The sequence below is a fragment of the Sciurus carolinensis genome, chromosome 5 (assembly GCF_902686445.1).
Source record: "Sciurus carolinensis chromosome 5, mSciCar1.2, whole genome shotgun sequence".
NCBI lineage: Eukaryota > Metazoa > Chordata > Mammalia > Rodentia > Sciuridae > Sciurus > Sciurus carolinensis.
Window position 1 is genome coordinate 143,848,184 of NC_062217.1, and position 17,782 is coordinate 143,865,965.

The window sequence follows — 17,782 nt, forward strand, 5'->3', positions numbered from 1 at the left end:
TAAAGACACATCATGGAAAAAAAAAAACTATCAATCAATCACCCTGATGAATATAAATGCCACAATTCTTAACAAAATGTTGGTAAATCATGTATGAAAGCACAATAACATTGTATGTATAAAAAGACAAATAAAAAAATGTATATGATAATCAAGTTTATTTCATTCCTGAGATAAAAGGATGATTCAACACCTATAAATTAATAAGCATAACTAATTACAAAAATAGAATCAAGAAATAAGAATCACACAACAATCTCAATAGAAGTAGAAGAAGCCTGTGGCAAAATCTAGCACCTATGCATGTTAAAAATGCTGACAGACATCATTATCCTATGTACATGCATGATTACATGTATGGTATGATTCTACATCGTATACAACCATAGAAATGAAATGATGTACCCCATTTGTGTACAATGAATCAAAATGCAGTCTGTAAAAAATTAAAAGATAATTTTTTAAAAAATGCTGAAGACAAGCTACAAAGAACTTACCTAAATATCATACGGACTGATATAACAAACCCAAGCCAACATGTAATGAATGGAAAAAAACTGAAAACATTTTTCTCTACACTGAAGAAAAACACAGGATTCCATTGTCACTAATTCTATTCAGTAAAATATTTGATATTTTAGTCAAAACAATGAGTGAGAGAAAAAAAGTAAATGTGATACAATAGGAAATAAAGAATTCAAATTATCACTGTTTACAAACAATATGATTCTGCATTTGGAAGATCCCAAAAAAATTCACCAGAAGATTTTCCACGGTTGATTCAGAGAACAAGTTCAGAAAAGTAGCAGGGTATAAGATCAAAATATAAAAATCTGTAACTTTTATACACAGCAAAAATAAATCCACTGAAAAACAAATCAGGAATACAATTCCATTCACAATTGCCTCAAAACAAACAAAGAAACCCAAATCCTGATGTCCCAGGAATGAATTTAACCAAAGAGGAGAAAAGGCTCTATGATTAAAATTATAGAACAAAAGAAAGAAACTGAAGAAGACCTCAGAAGAAGGAAGACTCCCCACGTTCTTAAGTAGGCAGAATTAACATTGCCAAAATGACCATATTAACAAAGCATTCTATACATGCAATGAAATTCCAATCAAGATAACAATGCCATTCTTCAAGGAACTGGAAGAAAAGATTCTAAATTCTTTTGGGAAAATATAAGATCCAGAATAGCTTAGGCAATACAGAGCAATAAGAGCAATGCCAGAGGCATCACAGTACCTAAACTCCAATTATACTATAGTGATCTGGCAACAAAAACAACATGGTTCTGTCAGGTAGACTAATGGAAAAGAAATCATCAAGATAAACCCACATGGATACAGGGATTTGACCCTTGACAAAGGTACCAGACACATCCATTGGAGAAAAGACCGTTTTGTTGTGGTGCTGAGAAAACTAGATATGTAAGTGAATGAAACTAGGTTCCTCTCTCTTGTCTGCCTATATGTCAAATCAAAGTAGATCAAAAACCTAGGAATGAGAACAGAAACAATGCAATTCTGGAAGAAACAGAAGAAGAACACTCCAACCAATGAGTATAGGCATTGACTACTACAATAAGACTCCTAAAATTCAAGAAAGAAAATCAAAAATTGATAGATGGGAGGCATCAAATTATGAAACTTCTGCACAATGAAGGAAATGAAAAAGCATGTGAAGAGACAACTTACAGAATGGGAGAAAAAACTTTGCCAGCTAAACTTCCATAAGAATATTAATATTGGGGCTGGGGTTGTGGCTCAGTGGTAGTGTTTGCCTACCATGTCTGAGGCACTGGGTTCGATTCTCAGCACCACATATAAATAAATAAACAAATAAAGGTTAAAAAATGCTTAAAAAAAGAAGATTAATATCCAAAATATGTAAAGAATTTTTAAAATGCAGTACCAAAACCCACAAATAACCCAACTAATAAGTGCACCAAAGAACTAAACACACACTTCTCAAAAGAAGAAATATAAATGCTCAACAAGTATACTAAAAAATAGTCAGCATTCTTAACAATTAGGGAAATTGGACATGAAATAACACAGATTTGATCTCGCTTCAATTTGAATGTTGGTCATCAGGAACACAAACAGTTATAAAGGGGGAGGTGATGTGGAGGGAAACAAAACCACTTTTACACTGCTGGTGGGATTGTAAATTAGGACAACCACTATGGAAAGCAATATGAACATTCCTCAGATCCTAGGACTGAAACCACCATATGACCCAGCTATCCCACTTTTCAGTAATTATCCTAAGGAATTAAATAAGGAAAAGAAAGTTGAGAAAGTCCAATGAAAATCAATAGGAAGTCAGTAGAGTAGAAGAAAGGGACCAGGGGAAGTGAGGAAGTGAGATAAAGGGGAAGCACTGCGGAACAGTTTTAGTTGAAATACATTGTTATAGTGCATGCATGCATGAATATGTAACAACAAATCCTACCACTATGTACAACTATAATCCAGCTGTAAAAACATTGGGAAAATGAAAATAAACAATAATAAATGTTGGTGAGCATTTGAAGTAAAAGGAGCACTTTTACACTGTTGGTAGGATTGTAAATTAGTATAATCACTATGAAAATCTCTACAAAGATTCTTCCAAAGAGTAGAAATGGAAACATAAAATGATAAAGCTATGCCACTCCTTGGTATTTATCCAAAAGACTTCAAGTATATATACACACATTTAGAGCAGCACAGTTCACCCTAACAAAGTTATGATACCCTTCAAGAGATGAATGGATAAAGATAATGTTGTGTGTTTTCAAAATGAAGTTTTGTTCAGTCTTAAAGAAATAAATGTCATGTCCAAGGAACTCGATGGAAACGGAGGACATAATCTAAGTGAGAAAAACCAGACTCAGAAAGTTAAGGATCATATGTTTTCTCTCATCTGTGGCAGCTAGAGAGAGAAGGAAAAGTAAGGGAACCTCATCAAAATGGAAGAAAGATCAGGACAGCAGATAAAGGGAGTGGGGAAGGGAGAAAACAAAGAAAAGGGGAAGTATAAAGGGAAAAAACAACAAATTTGTTATGTGAAGGTATGAATATAGCAAAATAAATCCCACTCTTATGGATAATTCTGATGTACCAAACAAAAACTTAACAAAAAAAAAAAAAAGACAGTAATGGAATAATTAACCAAGGATGGTGGAGAAGGAAGTCCCAGGTATCAGTCCTTCCAGAGAAGCAACTATTAACCTACTGTGTGCTATCTGAAGCAACTGTTCTGGAACTCTGGAATCTAATTGAAAATTATAGCATACAGGGAAATATTTGACAATGAAAAGTTCTGATAAATCTCAGTGTCTTACATACCAGCTATTTCCCCACAGAGCAGCACCCACAGCAAGTAGCTGTGAGGACAGAGGTCTACAGTCCTGTTGCATCTTGTTTGTTTAGAATGAGCAGTAGGGATTGTGTCCTACAAAAATCCCACTTGTATGCTTTAGTCACCTGATCTTAATCACTGAGGAGCCATTACAAAGACTGGTCTTTGAATATTTTCCCATTCTCCCATACACTGAGTTCAATCATTTCAATTTGCATTTCATGGCTCCAATTTTATATTTTATATCTTGTTTAGAATTATTTCCTTTTTACCTGAGGTGCAAATTTTGTCTTTCCTCAGGTAGATTATTTGTATCTATACAACAATGTTCATGTACTCTAGCTATTTAGTGATTCAATTTTAATTCTTTCATGATGATTCATGTAGATCTTTAAGGACAAGAGGTGCTTAAGGTGCTTGTGAAATAAGTCTTGCCTGACCACTTATGTAGTCCTAGTAACCATAGAATTAATCGATGAACCACAAAATGTAGAAGCAATCAGATAACGGAGCTGTTGTTCACATTCTACCTCTTCCATTTTAATCAGGAAGCAGTCGATGAAGTCCCGAGGATTGTTTATATCCAGGGATTCTTGGTGTTCCTTTATTTTCTCCAAATAATACTGCATCATATCAGCATTATTCTTAAAAATTTTTCTATGACTCCCTGGGAAATAATCAATGAGAGCAGGAAAACTGTTGCAGAACTACAAAATAAAAATATGTATTTGTATTAATTATAAATAGGTATGGTAGACATGAATATTATTCCTAGTGTAGCTTAGAAAATATAGATTTAAAAAATTGACGTCCTCCATAGGAAGAAGCTTTTACGGTACACATCTAATAATCCACAAGCCTATAGAAAGACTTGAGGGAGAAAACTATGATCAGAGGAACAGAAATGATAACCCTTTTCTGTAACACATATATCATCTCTAGAGATAAATATAAGTTGATATAAATTCTCTTCTTTTTCAAACCAATTTTTCCCTACAATCTGGAAATACAGATTGGCATGAATTACCATGATTGATGCTTTGAAGATGAGAACAGAGTTTGAGAAAGTTTGTATCACCCTAAAAAGAGAAAAATTCTTGGTAATTGAAAATTGTGCTCAGTAGTGTAGAGGGAAGAGAACAGGGGGTGGGAAGAGGGGAGGAAAAGGGGAAGTGGTGGGGACAGAATTAGAACATATTATATTCCATGCTTTTATAATTATTTCAAAATAATTATTATTCTTATGTATAACTGAAAAGAACTAATAAAAATTTTTAGAAATCAAAAAACAAAGAACACAATGCTGTTCTCTGCTTTTCCTTACTTGAAGCTGCATTATAGAGTAATTACTATAGAAGACGTAGGTTTTGCAATTGGAATTCTATGGATAAAGTAACTGTGCACAAGAATAGTTATGAGGCAATTTACTTGAATTAAGAATGCAGAACCTGCCAGCTAAGCATACAGTAAAACTGTTAATTCAGCATCCTACACACTGGAATGCAAATATTCATAAGCCTAATCCTCCTACCTTGTCAGGTAGGATGCCATCTGCAGTGTTGTTATGGTTTAGATGAGAGGTGTCCCCCAAGAGCTCATGCATGAGAAAATGCAAGAGCGTTTAGAGTTGAAATGATTGAGTTATGAAAGCCTTAAAATACTCTGTGCATTAGCCCACAGATAAGGATTCCTTGCAGGTAACTCTCGGCAGGTGGCAGCTGGAGGAGGCGAGTGACTGGGGTCATGTCTCTGGTGTATATATTTATTCCAGGGTGAGTGGAGTCTCTCAGCTACCTGGTCCAATGTTCTGAACTGCTTTATTCCACAACACCCTTCTGCCATTAGGTTCTGCTTATCTCATGCCCCAAAGAATGGAGTGAGCAATCTATGAACTGACTCCTCTAAAACTGTGAGCTCCAAAGGAACTTTTCCTCCTCTAAATAGTTATTTTCAGGCATTTTGGACATAGCGGTTAAACAGTTGACTAAAACAAACATCAAAATCTCTACCCAGTTCAGTTTCCTTACAGCATCTATGCTCCCATTCTCCCTTTTTAATATCCTGAATGAAGGTATTTCTCGTGTGTGTGTGTGTTTGTGTGTGTGTGTGTGTGTGTGACTTAGGGTTGATTTTTTTTTTATTGGTTCTTTTTAGAACCAATAAAATTCTATTGTTCTGGCAATAGAATTCATTTTGACATAATTATAAAAGCATGGAATACAATTTATTCTAATCAGTCCCCAGGACTCCTCCTCCTCCTCCTCCCTTCCTCCCACCACTGTTCCCTTCCTTCTGCTCTTCTGATCTTTCTGTTATTTACTTAAAGTTTATTTTTAGATTAGTGTCTTCGGTATGTACACATTGGTGAGATTCACTATGGTAATTTATATTGGGAATATAGGAATGTTAGGACAGATTCAATCCATTGTCTTTTCCTATCCTTTTCCTCCTCCCATTCCTTTATTCCCCTTTGTCTACTCAACAAATCTTTCTTCTCTTTTTTTTTTTTTTATCTGTCCCTCCATATTTGGGATTAGCTTCTGTATTTCAGAGAAAACATTCAAACTCTTTTTTGAGGGACTGGCTTATTTCACTAAGCATGATATTCACCAGATCCATCCATTTACTGGAAAATGCCAAAAAGTCATTATTTATAACTGAGTATTATTCCACTGTGTATATACACCACATTTTCTTTATCCTTCATCTGTTGAAAGACATTTAGGTAGACTCCATAGCTTATTGTGAATTGTGCTATTACAAACATAGAAGTGGCTGCATCACTGTGGTGTGATGATTTTAATCCTTTGAATATATACAATAATGAGATAAAATTGTGGTTCCATTCACAATTTTCTGAGGAATCTCCATACTGCCTTCTAGAGTAATCAAATCGATTCACAGTCCCACCAACAATGTATAACTTTTACCCACATCCTCACCAACATTTATTGTTACTTGTATTCTTGATAATTGCATTCTGATTGCAGTGAGGTGGAATCTCGGTGTATTTTTAATTTGCCTTTCTCTAAGTTCTCGAAATGTTGAACATTTTTTCCATATATTGTTGACCATCCATGTTTCTTCCTTTGACATGTGTCTGTTTAGTTCCTTCACCATTTATTGATTGGGTTATATGGGGTTTTTTTTGGTAAGTTTTATGAGTTCTTTATATATCCTGAATATCAATGCCCTATCTGGAGAGCATATGGCAAAGATTTTCTCCAATTCTGTAGGGTCTTACTTCAAACTCTTGATTATTACCTTGTAAAAAGAAAAAATTCTTAATTGACTGTCATCTGTTTATTTCTTTCTTTTTTCCTTTTTTCTTGCACTTTAGGAGTCTTGTTAAGGAAGTCAGTACCTGAGTTAACATGTTGGAGTGTGGGCCTACATTGTCTTCTAGCAAGTGCAAGATTTCTGGTCTAATCCTAGGTCTTTCATCCACTTAGAGTTGAATTTTGTGCAGGGTTAGAGCTAGGGGTTCAATTTCATTTCACCATATATAGATTTTGAGTTTCCCCAGCACCATTTGTTTAAAAGGCTATCTTTTCTCCAAAATAAGTTTTTGAACCTTTGTCAAGTATCAGGTAACTGTATTTCTGCCGAGTGAAGTGATAAAATTTCTAATTGTTGATTGGAGTTAAACCCTTGTGAATGATGAGTCCTCCACAAGGGCCTGGAGCTCCACTGAGTTCCATGACCTTGGTCAAGTGCAGTTACCAATGTACTTTATAAATATTACACTTTGGAGGTTACTGGGAAAATCACTGGCCAGAGAGCCAATGGACTTGCTTGTCATCTCTATGTGGGCATTCATTTTCCTATGCATAAAGTGAAGGACCCAGTCATATTTTTCTGATACTCACTCCATTACACCCAACTCTGGACCAGACTGTGGTGTCAAGACTCACTCCACACTTGACCTATAGAAGGTTTGACAGGTAAGACTAAAAATTGTATTCTTAGGAAAAGAGGTGGGATTTTGACTCACCTGGAGCCATAAGGAGCTTAGAATCTTCACATTTTCATTTAATTTCTGTGTTAAATTTAGAAAACACTTATCTTTATAATCAAAACGATTTTGGAAGATAATGGAGCAGATCACATTGCAGGGAGCACACTCCAGGAGAAAAGTAGGATCACAGGGTGAGGCTAAAGAAATGGAAACATTAATAATTAACATTAAAAAATACATAAAAACGTATCATTGCTGGGGGAGGTGCAAATTAGAGCACCCCTCCGGAAAGCAGTGTGGAGATTCCTTAGAAAACTTGGAATGGAACCACCATTTGACCCAGCTATCCCACTCCTTGGCCTATACCCAAGGGACTTAAAAGCAGCATATTACAGAGATACAGCCACATCAATGTTCATTGCTGCTCGATTCACAATAGCCAGGTTTTGGAACCAACCTAGATGCCCTTCAATTGATGAATGGATAAAGAAACTGTGGTACATGTACATGATGGAATATTACTCAGTCATAAAGAAGAATAAAATTATGGCTTTTGCAGGTAAATGGATGAAGTTGGAGAATATCACCCTAAGTGAGATAAGTCAATCTCAAAAAACCAAAGGGCGAATGATATCGCTGATAAGTGGATGATGACATATAATGGGGGGTGGGAGGGTTTAGCGTTAGGGTTAGGGTTAGGTTTAGGGTTAGGGTTAAGGAGGGTGGTAAGAATGGAGGAAGGAAGGACTGTATAGAGGGAAAAGAGGGGTGGGTGGGGTGGGGGGAAGGGGTAAAAAATGGCAGAATGAATCAAACAACATTGCCCTGTGTAAATTCATGATTACTCGAATGGTATGCCTTTACTCCATGTACAGAGAATCAAAATGTGTCCCATTTGTTTACAATACAAAAAAAGAGTATATGCTGCATGGAAGTGGGAGAACACCATAATGATCCTCATTAATGTGGATTGATTAAATATGAAGAAAAATGCAATAGAATAATTTAAAAATAAGCAAATGGAAAAATGAAGTAAAAAAAAATAAATAAAAGGAGCACTGCATGAGAGCAAAGCTTTCAAATTATGTACTCCTCCACCAGGCTCTGTAAATGTTGCAGGGTTCTAAGATTTCACAACAAAGGTTCACTTTCGCTATGGAGTTAGATACTGATTAGAGAAGCCTGGGAATTTCTTTGTGTGTGTCATTTACTGATCAAGTCTGATTTTTAGTCTGACATTTTTGTTCATTTGGAAGAGAAATTTTTAAAAAGAGCATCTGGATCCAAGTTGAAAATGAGAGACACTGTGAGAAACACTTCATGGGTCAGTAGAGAAGACAGGGAGAGGTAAGTGATTACCATAAGCATGATTCATGAGGCTCTTCAGGAGATATGCAAATCAATGGAAACCATAGATTAGGATAATTACTAGACACCAAACGTGGGAGAAAACCTGAGAGATGTGGGATAGTGAAAATGACTCCACAATCACAGTCCAATCAGGTGAAAGCACACCTCACTTGCTTCAGCTCCACAGGGTCTAAGGCTGATGTTTCCACTGTGTCCAATGGACAGTGGTGAAAGCTGTGGAATGGGAAACTCACAAATGTGCCCTGGGGAAACCCTGCTCTTTAACTCTTTAAGGGAATGGATCTCTAAACCTTCTGTCTTCATGATGCAATGATTTGAAAACAGAAATAACACTGGTCAGAGGAGGATTATGTGACCTTTACACCCATCATGCTGCCCACTCATGCCTGTGCACAGGCAGCACAGATCCACAGACTCTGACTCTCTGCTTCAAATCATCCCTCCTCCACATGAGGACTGACAGCACCCATGATTAAGGTATGGCTCTTGCTGAAACTTGTCTGCTAGACACAGAAGAGAGCAGTCTGTTAAGGACAGTGATATGATGAGTCACTCACACTTGGTTTTCCTCAACTCCTCCACAAGGCAGCGGGCTTCCTCTTGAACTCGGTCCTCAATGCTCCTCTTCCCCATCCCAAAATTCCGCAGAGTCATGAGTGAGAAACGCCTCATCTCTCTCCATCTGTTTCCACTACTGAAAATGACTCCTAAATGAGGGAGAGCAGAATCTAGGAGGGATACCCCAGGCAAGGTAGAGGAAGCTCACGAGTGGCAGCCACAGAGATGGTCAAGCTCAACCTGGCTTTCTCTTTTCCTTTCTCCTCATCACCATGACCATTGCTCTCACATTTCACATGCCCACACACTTACCAAATCCTTTACTAACTCTATCACCCATTGGGAAACTGCCTCTTCCAGAAAATACTTCTCCATGATCAATCAGGGCTTCCTTCACAGCTTCATATCCATGCAACACCACAGTGGGCCTCATACCCAAATACAGAGTGAACACAGGACCATAGACTTTTGACAACTGGAAATGGGAAAGAAAGTGCAAATATTTCATAAACAAGATCAGCATTCGATCTACATGTTTGGAATGATTCAGTCTATTATTCAGATTAAACTTATTATATTTTATTGTGCCACAAACATCTTCAAATATTTCTGGATTTTGTTCACAAATGTGATGGCAATCACAGTCGTCATTTATGAATGGTCTGTGATGGTCCATGCCTGGCTTAGGCAATTCATAACTACACTAGAGTTAATCTTCACATTAATGCCTTTAGGGGACTTATTTATCTTGTTTTATATGCAGAGGAAATGAAAGCAGAGAGTTACAAACTCATTTGTAGTATACCATAACTAATGAAGAGAAGACCCAAATTTGAGCCTTCATTTTGTCAACTTCTGGAGGCAGTCCTCAGTGCTTATCCACCTTTGCATGGATACCAAGTTGAATTCTTCCAGGTCATTAGCAGGGATAGTGTCATAGAGATTTTAACTGAATAAGCCCATGATGAGTACTGGGAGTGTATATTTTTAATGATGGCACCAAATGATCTTAACACTCATAGGCTGAGACCACAGGTATCACTAACACAGCAACAGAGTGAGTACCAGGGATGCAATGCCCATCCATGTAGCATATCAATTTATCTCATCCCACAGCAATCTATAGGTTACTGACTGAAGCTTTATTCAAAACCTACAAGGATTCTGTTACCAACCAGTGGACCCTAAATGGTTAATACTTTCTTTTTATCCCTTATGCTGGTTCCCAGCCCATAGTTTTATTTTTATTAATGGCTTCACTGGGTTATGATTGAAAAATATATAAATTATACATTTAGAGTGTGAAATGTGACATTCTGGTTTATGTAGACATTGCAAATTGATTCCCACAGCAAAGCTAATTAATATGTACATCACCTGAGTATTAACATTTTCATATGTGTGTGGTGAAAACACATTGGTAAATTTCAGGTATAAGATACATTGTTATTTACTGTAAATGCCATGCTGTTCCTTATGTCTCCAGTGCTTATTCACTTAGTAACCGAATGTATCCTTGGAACAACATCTCACCTTTTCGCCCACATCCCAGCCTCTAATAACCACCATCCTACTCTCTGTTACTATGAGATTGAGGCCCTCTGCTTTGTTTTGTAAGATTCCACATCTAAGTGAGATCATGTACTGAAGGTCTTCTGTGTGGCTATTTCCCTCATTATAAAGTCCTCCAGGCCCATTCCATGTTGTGGCAAGTAGTAGTAGGACCAAGTAAAACTCTGCACCACCTCCACTACGAGAGTATACAATCTGTAAGCAATACTCAGTGGATCCCACCTTATGATGGAAGAATGGAAGCTGAGAGCTACTACAATAAATGGGCTCCTAACCACAATATCTGGCAGCTGGCTAAGTGAGGAATGCAAAGAGGTTTGGGGAATGAGAAGGACAGTAGATTGATACAGATATCATTACCAGATATATATATACATATATATATATATATATATATGTATATATATATATATATCTGCAAAAAAATTTTTAAGAAAATATTTATCACTGTCAAGAAAAGATAATAAAAAAGAAATAAAAGTTAAGAAATAGAAAAAAATTTAAAAAATTAAACAACTCAAAATAATTAACATCCAAAACCCCCAAAAATCCAATAAAAAATGGGCAAAGGAACTTAACGTGTATTTCACAGAAGAAATACGAATGATCAACAAATATATAAAAAAGTCAACATCTCTAGAGAAATGAATCCAGTCAGAATGGCAATGAGTAGGAAAATAATTAACAATAAATATTGGTGAGGATGTGGGGGAAGATGTTCATTCATACATTGATGGTGGTACTGAAAATTGGTGCAATCACTCTGGAAAGCAGTTTTCCTTAGAAAACTTGGAATGGAACCACAATTTAACCCAGTTATCCCACTCTTCAGTTCATACCCAAAGCACTTAAAAATCAGCATACTACAGTGACACAGCCACATCAATGTTTATATCAGCTTAATTCACAGTAGCCAATCTATGGAACCAAAATAGGTGTCCTTAAACAGATCAGTGTATTAAGAAAATGTGATAAATATACAATAATTTGAACATTACTTAGCCATGAAGAAGAATGGAATCATGGCATTTGCCTATAAATGGATGGAACTGGACAATATCATACTAATTGTAATAAGCCAGTACCAAAAATGCAAAGGTCAAAGGTTTTCTGATATGTGAATGCTAACCCACAACAAGGAAGGATATGAAGCAGAAGAATAGAAGGTCATTAGATTAGACAAAGGGGAATAAAGGGAAGGGAAGAAAAAAGACAGTGGAATGAATCAGAAATAACTTTCCTTTGTTCATAAATGAATACACAACTAGTGAAACTCCACATTATGTACAACCACAAAAAATGGAACCCTAATTGCAGTGGATTGTCCTCCATGTATGTGTAATCAATCAAAATACACTCTACTGCCATGTGTATTTAAAATTAAATAAAAATACTTAAAATTTTTTTCAAATATCATTTCATTTCATTGTATTTTATTATATTTTACTTCTTTCCATTGTGCAAGGTTTGTATATTTGTGTGTGTGTGTGCATGTGACTCTCAAAGCACAAATGGTTCAATATATGTATAGGAAGCCAGAATTAAAGACAGGCAGTTAGGATAGATAGGTGTTTGGTTTGAATTGAGAAAATGGAGGCCAATTTATATCCTGGAAATTGGAGACTGCCCCTGGGAGATTGGAATGCCAATGTGTCCAGAGCCCTTAATCACCAAGTTACCTGCCTATACTACTCCTCCCAAAAATTGCATATGGGGAGTTGTTAATTAATGCCCCCTGGGCTGCTTCCTGCCTGGATCACACCATTTGGCCCCTCCCCATGCCCATCTGCTTCTCACATTTTGGTCATCCCACCTGCATCTCCTGGGCCTAGTCACATAGGCAAGAAGGAGAGATAAGGGGGGAGAGAACAGGAGAACAAAGGAAACTTCAGTCTATGAAAGATGAAGGGTACTCTTACATCTCGGGATACCAAAATACCAGCCATGGCCCCCTTCTCTCACCCAGGAGAAGTCTGGGTTACTTCTTTTAAATAACATCTGCTCTATAGGCTTGCCTCGGTATGCTTCTCTAATGTTCAGACTTCAACATCTGAGGAACCTGAACTCATCACTGATAACCAGCGGTATCATAAATATTTATATAATTTTGCTTTCATCTCTACTACTCTCATCTGCACCTATTTATTACTTGGCCTTGGTTTTACGGAGGATGGGTGTATTCATGCATGGTTTGAATTGTGTTGATCTTACATTTGCTTGTTGGCTGTTCCTTGGTTTTTCTCCTTCTTAGAGCTCCTTCTTCATTCTCTTCTCCCAATTACAGTTCAACTTTTTTGTTCCCTCTACCTCATGTTATATGTAAACTGTTTACAGTTTTTTTTTTTATTCCTTTTACTTTATAGTCAACATTTGTGATCTATCTTATTCCTCACCAGTCTTCAATTTTTAGAACTGTTCAAACATTCCCAGGCCTTTCTATCCTATTTTCTCTCCACCTAAGAAAGTGCAATTTGATCAAATATAGAATTATATACTTTATGCAATTCCTACCTCACTCACGTTGTCATGATTATTAACACAGCTGGCAATGTACTAGATGCCAGCTGTCTAATGACTGATCTCATTCACAGTTTTTTATTGCTGATTCCACAATCTCTCTATAGGCGGCAATTAGTGTTCCAGATGTCAAAATAGATACTGGACATTGTCTTAAGGCTGTAATCTGTGGGCAATAGTGTTGCTCCTGGCCCACCACTTCCTCTAAGTGGGGCTGGAAAGAGAGTGGGTCACTTCGGGTTCACAGGGTAAATATCCTGCTCCCAAGCAGCAATCCCAACTGAGCCAGTAACAAGGAATCTCACCCCACTCATTATCTAGCCCCACCTCATCTTCAATATTACTTCAACACATAGACTTGAGGGGACAAAAACCTGAAACCAACAACCAGGCCCCAAGGAGGATCCACCAGAGGGGACCTCAGGTCACACTCCTGAACCTCCTCAAATATCAAAAACTGAGAGAAGTCCCAGAACAAAAGAGACAAAACTACACACAAAAGGACATTGCTATAAAAAGGGAAAGTGGAATCGATCTCAATTGAAGTGCAAGTCCAAGACCTCTGAAAACTTGAGGAAAATACACAAATATTTCCCCAAATTCACAAATCCTCTAAAAGTAGTCCACAGATGGGAAAGGGCATGAAATTTCAGATAAAGAGAGAAAAAACTGATCTTCAAAATGTTCAATAAACTAAAGAAACCCTAAGGAATGAATTAAGAGAGAAAATCAGGGACTCAAAGACCATTTCAATAAAGAGAGATATTGAAAAAATAGTTAAAATTGGAAAGAAAAGACACACTTAATACAAATTCACTCAAAAGCATCATGGACAAATTAGAATGTGCATAAAACAGAAAATCCCAGCACATGACTATGAAACAATGAAGAGAAGGTGTACTCTAGACATTTGCAATTTTAATATTGACATCAAAGTATTAAATTTAAATGTTTCTTTTATCCCAGTTGCATTGTTTCATTACACTCTAAGAATAGAAACTACATACCTCTAAGAATGGAAAACTACAAAAATCAAGGGAAACATCAAAATCCACAGAGTATCTGCTGTGCAACAATCTGTTTTAACAAATTGCCTTGTGCATATATTTAATTTAAAATGAAGGATTGATTTATTTACCCTTTACAAGCCACTGGAAAAGCATCGACATACTTACATTAGTTAAGGTTTGGGGGAAGTTTTTAGCATCTATCTGCAAGATATTCCCAAGGATTGGCAGAGGCATGGGTCCAGGTGGGAGTTTCCCTCTCCCAGATCTCTGTCTCCATAGTGAGAGGAGAAGCAGACAGGAGAGACTGATCACCAGGACCACAACTGGATCCATTGAAGCCTTCTACTACTGAGACAACTGTGAGCTTGCAATCAATGGAAAGCTTTTATAGTGCTCCCTGTTATTCAAAATGTGTCCCTTTGACATAAATCACTGAGGCAATCAACTAGATAAGTACTGATCCCTTCCAAGTGTACAATGGTCATCTGATAAAGATAAAAACAAACTGTTGTTTACACTCTCTCCTTTCCAAACTTCTATCCATAGCAATCTAGTTCAGTGACTCTGGGATAGATCACAGGAATAGGCATTTAATACAAACAAGCAAGAAAATATACACACAAGCACACGACCTCTGCTGCTACCAAAGTGCAGGTAGGATTAAGAAAAAAATGAACCATTGGATCCAAAATATTGCTCAACATGCTGCATTCTCAGATTGATGACTGGTAATTCATGACTTAGAAGAAATAAGTGTATCTCAGACTTTTATATAAAAATAAACATGTAATGAACATGTAATACTTCATCAAACAGTAAGATAGCTTGTCATTGAAAATCAAGTTTTTTAAATATATTAAAATGTTGAATTAACATCCCAAGTTTCTAAAGCATAAACTAGGTAGTACAATTTAAACATTTTGAAATACAAAACACACATCATCATGTAACTAAGTAAATGTACATAGCATTTGCTATTTAACATCCCAACTCTCCAGATCCTCGGGACCACAGGGCAGAGACTATTATTTTTTATTTGACAAATGGGGAAACAGAGATTTTGTGAACCTAGGAGAACATCATTCACACAGATTACAGGGGTCAGAACTAGAAGTTGAATGAGCTCTAATGACCATAATTGTGTGCTATGGACCAGCATTACATGATACATGTATATATTACATATCATATTATATCAATAGTCACACAATTGAAGCAAACACCACACTGACTCTGTTCATAGACCACCAAGATGCCTTCACTGCTGAATTATAGTAAACTCACAGAACAAACAACATTGTGTTTTGACCAAAATTTCGTACAATTTTCAATAAAGAAACTCATACTCATTCTTCAAGTCCAGCATCATTCTGATACAAAAACCATAAAAGAACATATCAAAAAAATCTATGGATCAATATCATTGATGTACAGCAAAAATTCTCGAAAAGTACTAGCAAATAAAATTCAACAGTACATCTAAAAGATCATTCACCATGATGAAGCTTGATTTTTCCAAGTGAGGCATTGGTGGCTTCACATATGCAAATTAATTAATATAATACATCACAGCAACACAGGGAAGGATTAAAAAAAGCATTTCAATAAATCACCAATAATTTCATGATAAAAACTCTGAACAAAATAGCTGCTGAAATAGTGTACCTTAACATAATTAAGGCTATGAAGAGCAAAAATGCAGTCAGTATAAAAATAAATGGAGAAACCATAAATCATTTCCCCTAAATCTAGAACAAACTAAAGATATTCATTATCACAGTTCTTACTAAATATAGAAGTACAAGATTTAGTCAGAGCAATAAGATAAAGAAATATAAGATGTAAATAGGAAGGAGAAATGTCAAATTTTGCGATTGCGGATTATATGATTCTGAATAGAGAAAAATTTAAACTCCTCCAAAAGACTACTAGAAATAATTCAGAAATTTGCAGAAAGCAATATCAATATTAATAAAATCAGTAGAATATTTATATACTAATAATAGGATTTCTGAGAAAGAAATCATGAAAGGAATCCCATTCATAAAAAGTACAACAGAAAGTTATTTATATAGGAATATATTTGGCCAAGGAAGTGAAAGATCTCTACATCTTTCCAAAGCATTGATTAAAGAAATTAAATACAACATGCACACACACACGTGTGCGTGTGTGAGAGAGAGAGAGAGAGAGAAAATGTAAAGCCCCTGTCTCATGTTCATGCTTTGGAAGAATTAGTACTGTTGAAAAGTTCATAAAATTCAAAAAATTTTACAGATTAAATACAATCCCCATGAAAACACCAATGAGATTCTTTATAGGACTAGGAAAAATAGTCCTAAAATTTATACAAAATCATATAAAAACAAAGAAGCCAATATCATCTTGAACAAAAAGAACAAAACTGAAGGCATCCTGATTCCTAATTTCCAGACATAGGACAGAGGCATAGTGAGAACAGTAGCATAAACACACACATAGACCAAGGGAAAAAATAGAGGTCCCAGAAATGAACTCCTAAATCTGTGGAAACTGGCTCTGAAAAAAGGAGCCAAAAACATACATTGGAGAAAGTCACCCTTTTCAGTACAGCTATGAGAATTATAAATCCCACATGTGAAGAATTGAAAGTTGACTCTTACCTCTCATCTGTACAAAATCAACTCACAGTGGCCGGTGTCAAATACATAAACATAAGACATGCTAAAGACATTCTAAAACTGCTAGAAGATACAGGAAAAATTCTGCATGGCTTTGATGGAGGCAATGATTTTTTTGCATATAATCTCAAAGCACAGAAAACAAAAACAAAAATGCACAAATATATTACATCAAATTAAAATGATCTTACACAACAAAGTAAACAATCAATAGAGTGAAGAATCAGCATACAGGTTATATAAAATATTTTCCATGTATCTGTGTGACAAAAGTTTAACACCCGAAAACAAACAAACAAACAAAAAAACTAAAATGCAAAGTGATCCAATAAAAGAATGAGCAGATGATCTTTAAATTTTTGTTGCTTTATTATGTCTCCTCTTTTATTAGTATATTATAGATGTATTTAATGGTGGAATTTGCTGTTACATATGCATATGTAGACAAAATAGAAAAGTATAATTTGGCCAATATCATTCGCTAGAATTTCCCCTTTCCTTCAGCTCCTCCCTCCCTCTGGTCCCTTTCCTCTACTGACCTTCCTTTGATTTTCACGATATTCCCCATTCGATTCTTTTCCCTTTTCCTCTCTGCCTTCTACATAAAAGAGAAAACATATGTTGATCTTCTAAGAGTTTGGCTTATGTTACTTAACATAATTTTTTCAACTTCCATCCATTTTCCTGCAAATGACACAATTTCACTTTTCTTTATGGTTGAATAAAACTCCACTGTGTATATATACTATATTTTATTTATTCATTCATCCATAGACAGACACCT

At 36.0% G+C, this 17,782-nt stretch overlaps 1 protein-coding gene across 2 annotated transcripts in view; it reads right to left on the bottom strand.

Moving 5' to 3' along the window:
• The window catches only part of LOC124985263 (cytochrome P450 2C19-like), a 35,814-nt gene extending 21,116 nt beyond the window's left edge, over positions 1 to 14,698 (bottom strand). The window contains exons 1-5 of one of the 2 annotated variants that reach the window (XM_047553856.1): positions 14,504 to 14,698; positions 9,552 to 9,714; positions 9,239 to 9,388; positions 7,347 to 7,507; positions 3,883 to 4,059 (exon numbers count right to left, since the gene is read on the bottom strand). In XM_047553856.1, the coding sequence (XP_047409812.1) occupies positions 3,883 to 4,059; positions 7,347 to 7,507; positions 9,239 to 9,388; positions 9,552 to 9,714; positions 14,504 to 14,671 (819 nt within the window). In that variant the 5' untranslated portion in view covers positions 14,672 to 14,698. The remainder of the gene's footprint in view (positions 1 to 3,882; positions 4,060 to 7,346; positions 7,508 to 9,238; positions 9,389 to 9,551; positions 9,715 to 14,503) is intronic. The other variant, XM_047553857.1, reaches the window with a different exon arrangement.
• Positions 14,699 to 17,782: the final 3,084 nt, after the last annotated feature.